A 6000-nucleotide genomic window follows, 5' to 3' on the forward strand; every position below is an offset into this window, starting at 1 on the left:
GGGTTCAGCCTGAAACTGGAAAGGGCTCTCCTTTTGAAAACATAGAATACCTACTTATTGAAGAACAGATCTGTTTAAGACAGCTCAAGTTTGAGCACTTAAAGGCAGAAAGTCATGAGAATCACAGATTAGTTTCAGAGATCATAGCCAAGGTCATATTGTTTCTTTAGTATTTCAGGCAGGCAAGTCGTCTTTCCACAAAAAAACCTCAGCTTTTGGACTCTTTGCTGCTGAAGAGAAAGCTGGCTGTGTCCAGAGGGGGTTGTTCACATAGAATAATAGAATTGTTTAGGTTGGAACAGACCTTTAAGATCATCAAGTCCAACCCTTAACCTAGCGCTGCCAAGTCCACTACTAAACCACGTCCCTGAGCACCACACCTACAGGTCTTTTAAATCCCTCCAGGGATGGTGACTCCACCACTTCCCTGGGCAGCCTTTTCCAATGCTTGACAACCCCTTCTGTAAAGAAATTTTTCCTAATATCCAATCTAAACCTCCCCTGGTGCAAACTGGGGCCATTTCCTCTCGTCCTATCGCTGGTTACCTGGGAGAAGAGGCCAACACGCACCTCACCACAACCCCCTTTCAGGTAGCTGTAGAGAGCGATGAGGGCTCCCCTCAGCCTCCTCTTCTCCAGATTGAACAACCCCAGTTCCCTCAGCCGCTCCTCATCAGACTTGTGCTCCAGACCCCTCACCAGCTTCGTTGCCCTTCTCTGGACATGCGTTGCCCTTTGGTTGCTACTGGACCTGTTCTTTCTCATGCAGAAATAAAAGGATTTCTACACACATCCAGTGGCCATTGTCTGACTTTAGAGAAAAAAGGGCAACAGAGTACATGATGGAAATGCTGTAGGGAGAAAAGACTAAAACGGACCTTTTGTTTAACCAAAGGATTAAATATTTCACCCAGTAGTGCATGGGCAGCTGGGGTAGAGTGGGAACTCCCCTGATTATTGACATACTGCTTGTTCCTGCTAGAGCTGGGATTAAAAATATATATATTTTTTTCAAGACTTAAACTTCCTCCACATATTAATAGTTGACTTGGAGAAAAATATGAAATCACCTGAGATTTTTTGGCTCAGTCCAGTGTCCCTCTCCTTCCATGATTTATTTATAGCTCTTAATTTGCAGATTTCACGTGAAATTGCATCTCAGAATTTTTATTAAACTGTATGCATCCCAGGTTTGTGCTCCGTGTTCACTTTGATATTATTACACCCAGTCAGTACAATTACTGCCTTTCATTTACTTTGCTATCGTGATTGTACTTCTTTAACCTCATACCTTCAGTGCTGTTGAGAGCTGCTCTGCTGCTGCTGCATAGTTGTTCCGCCTGTAGCAAGTGCTGGCTTCCTGGAGGGTCATCTGAAGCTGTTTGTCGATCTGGGGCAAAGCATTGCCATTAGGTGTGCTCAGAGCTGCTGCTTTTTCAGAATCATGACACGCTGATTGTGTCCTTGTAGACTCCACAGGCTCAGCAAACTCAAAGGAAATGTCCTCCTCATCAGTGTAGACCAACTCCATTTCTATGTCCATTAGGCTTTTCAGAGGAATATGAGACAGAGGTGTCAGTATTAACTGATTGCCAGTCTCTAAAGTTGTTTCTTCTTTTTTCACAGCTAGTTTTTCATTGTTTTCTGATTTCTCTTTATGGCTTGCTCTGTCTACATCATTACTTTGTTTTTCCTTCTTTTTCTCTGCCATTTCTATCCTCTCCATTATATTTTCTGCTGCTCCATCCCCAAGGTGGTTTTTGACCTTTTGCGGTTCTTCTGGAATATCATTCAATTTGTTTGCTGCTGCATTTGACTCCTTACTACTGTGCATTTGCTGAGAAGGTTGATTCTTGCCATCCATGCTTACGAGATTTTTTTGGAAGTCAATGTTGCTTTCTGATGCCTTAGCTTGAGCAAAGAAAGAGTCCTAGGAGAAAATGTAGAAAAGTTAAGAATGCTAACACATTGTAAAGCCAAAAAAAGCATGGAAATGCTTTCTCCGCTAGGCATATTGTAGGCACCGTTATGAGAGAAAACTCTTCAACAGTTACTACGTAGAATATCAGACTGACTGTAATTACTTTCTCTTTCCTGTGTAAAAATTTAAAGCATCTTAAGTATTTTTGACAGCTCTCAATAACAGACGTTCATGTAAAGTAATCCCAGTGTATCAGTTTCTTGTATCTGCAACAAGAAGGGAAAAAGCTGGCTTTTAATCAAAAGAAAAACAACCAAAACCGTGTGACTGATTGACTCACGTTATATGCTGTTACTGGGTGCAAAAAAAATCACTGTGGCCTGATTTTTGAGAGCTGGTAAGCACAGTGACTGATGTCAGAGAAGGGTGTTAAAAAATGAAGCAGACCTCCAAAGGGGTCCCAGCTACAGCTGCGTTTGAGCCAAATTCAGATCTGGAGTTCAAAGCCATTTCTTATTGAACTGTCCGCAAAGGACACTGGCGTGTCGCTACGAAGAAGCAACCCTCCCGCAGTAATTAACGCCCTAATTCTCAGTTCAGGGAACTGGTAGTGGATTCACGCTGGTACAAGAAGGTGCAGAATCGAGCCTTTTCTCAACACTAGTTCCTATACAATAAGAAAGGTGACTTGGTCTGCCTTGTAAACTCATAATTTCACTCGGGTTCAAAGGAAATGTTGATTTTTCATGTGCCTCTGCTGACTTCATAGTGAAAAGGTGGAAGGCACAGGTAATTTTGTTCTTAGTTTTTCCATCGATTATGAAAAGCTTAATTGTAAATAGCTTTAATGTGGACCATCTTTCAGAGTGGCTTGTTAAGCATAAGCACTCAACCTTTAACCTTGTGTTATTGTTCAACAGACCTCCATAGGTTTAACATCAGTTAAATGTACTTAACTACAGGTACAGATTATACAAAGGAAAGATGCATAATAAATGTGTTTCTGTTCAGCCAGAAACATATTTTAAACAGTAAGCAACTTGTTGAGTTTTAGCGAGGGCCCTACAGTACGCGCTACTGCGCTCGTGAGAGCCGCCGGCACGTGTGCTGGGTGCTGTGGCATGGCGAACCTTTATCGTTTAGGGCAATGGGCATGAGGCGATGGGCAGAAATGTATATGAAGGGTTAAAGGGAAGAGGCGAAGGCATTTTAAGCCATATGAGAAGCTGATACTGAATTCTAATGAAAATAGGGTTTCGAATCTTTGTTATGTTTCCCCCCCCTCCCCTGGCTAAGCCAGATTGCAGCCGGGACTGTCACCGGCCCTGAAGCGGGAACTTGTTGATTTTGACATTTGTTCACAACCTCCAGGCTGGAAACTTTACTGTAGCAGAACTGCCTGGGGAGAAACTTATTCCTCTTTCCATGGCTGCAAGAGAAAGAGCGAGAGGTGAGGGGATAATTGTGTGATTTAAGGTAATTTCAGCAGACTTTTTTCAGCAATGTGCTGAGCAATCACAACTCCTACCGAGTTCAATGTGGATGGAAAACCACTGGCCCTTCCCAGATAGTGCTCCGCACTTGTCAGAATAGAGCTCAAAGGAATCATATTTATAGCAAGCTATTTTGAATGGCAGCAGTAAAGCAGCTGGAAAAGGCTAATGTACTTGCATCTGGCAGCAATTTTACCTGTTTGTAAGAAATTCAATTCCTTTTTAAAACAAACCATAGCATAGCCTAAAGACTAGAAGCTGCTTTTTTCAGTTCTGGCTTCAGCACTAGGTAATTTAGGAAATTATGATTTATCTTCACTGTGCAGTGGAGCAGAGATACTCCAGCCAGCCCCAGGACCAGCTGAGGGGATGCGCCTGATAATCTTGGTGCCATGCCATGCCAACATAACTGTCACGTATGGGACCTGTGGTAGACCTTCATGTGGCCCAGCAGTACATGGCTATGCCGTGTTCTAGAGGGGTAACACAGGACTTTCACAGCCTCTTGGGTGAGCTGTTCACTGAAGGTCCTACAGAACTCTAGAAAATGAGATTTAAGTGTCTACATCAGATGCAAGTTTGCAGGAATTTTCCTCTGAGCAGCCATATGGTACCAAGGAGCCCTCAAGGAGAATTAGTGGGCTCTTCACCAGAAAGCTCACAAAGGCACAGCCCTATATTTGTTGGGGGGTTGATATCAGCATGAATAGGAAATTGGCTGGACCAAACTGTTTGCCATGAGACTGTCTTAAAGAGTTTAAAATAATTTACCATGGAATAAAAAAAAGCAGAGCACAAGCAGTGAAATACAGACCAATAATTCTTCAATCACGAATATTTCTCTGGTAGACCAGCACCTGAAATTAACTTTGCTGTATCACTGGATTTATACTGGTCCTATTGTATATTTAAGTATTCAAGCTGATTAACGTGACTTTGGGTTGTGCAATGGAAGCACGTTATAACTCAAGTAGGTTCACTTCAATCACTGCCTCAATAAAAAACACTTCCAGGGAAAAGCTTTAAGAAAATTATTATCTTTGTCAGTTAAGTATTTTCCTGAGACTTTGGTTAAAATGTCTGGTTTTTATTTTGGAAGCATTTACTGTAAAATGCTTGTAACGAATCACTATGCAGGGGAATAGAGATAGACAATTTAGCGCTACAGTCAGAAGGAAACTAAATTTGTGAGCTCTCAGGAATGATCTTCCTGATCGTCCATAAGCAAGTTCAGCTTTCTGCATATTTGAGGGTTAATCTTTGCCAAGAGGTGTCCATGGCACTACCAGCTACTACAGCCAAGTACTTTGTTGGGTCTATCGGTAAGGAAACCACATGTCTTCAAACGGAGAAGCTTCCATGGAAAAAAAAAATGCAGAAGGAACATGAGAACGCTTATCTTTTAACATCTCCTGGTTTTGTCTGTTGATTTCACAATATATCTAAGAAAACCGTCTTGGGGAGAGTGGCCTGCCTACTAGATAACATAAACTTTCTTATGTGCATGATCTTATGAACCCTATTACTTACGCTTTTTGTTCTGTATCTAGTTTGATTCTGCTTTCAACACCTCCTCCTATTATCTCACATCAGATTAGAGAAGAACCTGCTGATAAATCACACTGGCACTTCAGCTGGCACCTAGTTGTTAAATTCTTTGCCGGTTCTTTGATGAGCCCTTTTTTCTTCAGAATTTAAACTTTGATTTCAACCAAAAAAGGTTTTGCTCTTACAGTTGCGAAGTAAAACCTTTCTAAACACCAAAGGCTGCAGTGCTATCTTGCCGAATCTGCATATAGCAAGGCAGAACCTCCGAGCTACATTCAGCATTGATTTAAATGGATGACAGGAGAGAGGAATTTCTTCTATTAGCTCTCAGATGGGATTAGGCTGCTTTGAAACTGAGCCATTACATTGCTGTTACCAGCTCTTCGGGGCGTGAATTCTGTGGGGCTGCGCTTCAGAAAAAGGTCTGTTTCCCAGTTTCGGTAAAATCTTTCGGTAGGCAGCGCGAGCCGCTCTTTCTGGGAATCGCAGTTGCCTTTTAGGGCAGAGGCTGTGGAGAAAGAAGCAAATTCCAGGAGAGGTTCCCCAGCGTGGGCCTGCTGGATCATACACTTTCATGGATCGGAGGTCTCGGGGCGCGGGCGGCAGCTAGGAAGCGGAGAGGGGACTCAACGGTACGTTTCGTACCCTGAACCAAGTTGCTTACACCGACCCTTCGACAACAGCCCGTGCTCTGACATTGGATGTGCCCCGTGAACGCCCCGCTGAAACTGGGAGACAAATTGGCCATCAGGGCTGGAGACAGCAATAATTCTCCCTCCCCCCATCCCGATCAGAACTGGCAGAGGTTTCTCTTGTCACTGTTTTGCTTTGTTTTCCCTCCCTCCGCGGCGTAAGGTACGAGCTGCCTGGTTCAGGATGCCCTGGCTGTAGCTCGCCTGCTGTCCCAGAAGCTCTAGTCTTTAGTGGACCATCTGTATTTTGTGCTCTCCGCTGTGAATGCTCAATGCGGCACAGTTTCTAGAGGATAACATCACAACATTTTTCAGCCAGAGCATGACTGTATCGGCAAGACACATG

General features: G+C 43.3%; 1 protein-coding gene across 1 annotated transcript in view; it reads right to left on the reverse strand.

The window, feature by feature from the left end:
• The window catches only part of LOC104625458 (spermatogenesis-associated protein 16-like), a gene marked incomplete at its 3' end in the record, with an annotated part of 30891 nt that extends 25144 nt beyond the window's left edge, over positions 1–5747 (reverse strand). The window contains exons 1-4 of the mRNA XM_010293084.1: positions 5627–5747; positions 5328–5470; positions 3981–4088; positions 1292–1930 (exon numbers count right to left, since the gene is read on the reverse strand). Of these exons, the coding sequence (XP_010291386.1) occupies positions 1292–1930; positions 3981–4088; positions 5328–5470; positions 5627–5747 (1011 nt within the window). The remainder of the gene's footprint in view (positions 1–1291; positions 1931–3980; positions 4089–5327; positions 5471–5626) is intronic.
• Between the last annotated feature and the right edge of the window lie 253 nt (positions 5748–6000).

The sequence above is a fragment of the Phaethon lepturus genome, unplaced genomic scaffold, assembly GCF_000687285.1.
Source record: "Phaethon lepturus isolate BGI_N335 unplaced genomic scaffold, ASM68728v1 scaffold19008, whole genome shotgun sequence".
Classification (NCBI taxonomy): Eukaryota; Metazoa; Chordata; class Aves; order Phaethontiformes; family Phaethontidae; genus Phaethon; species Phaethon lepturus.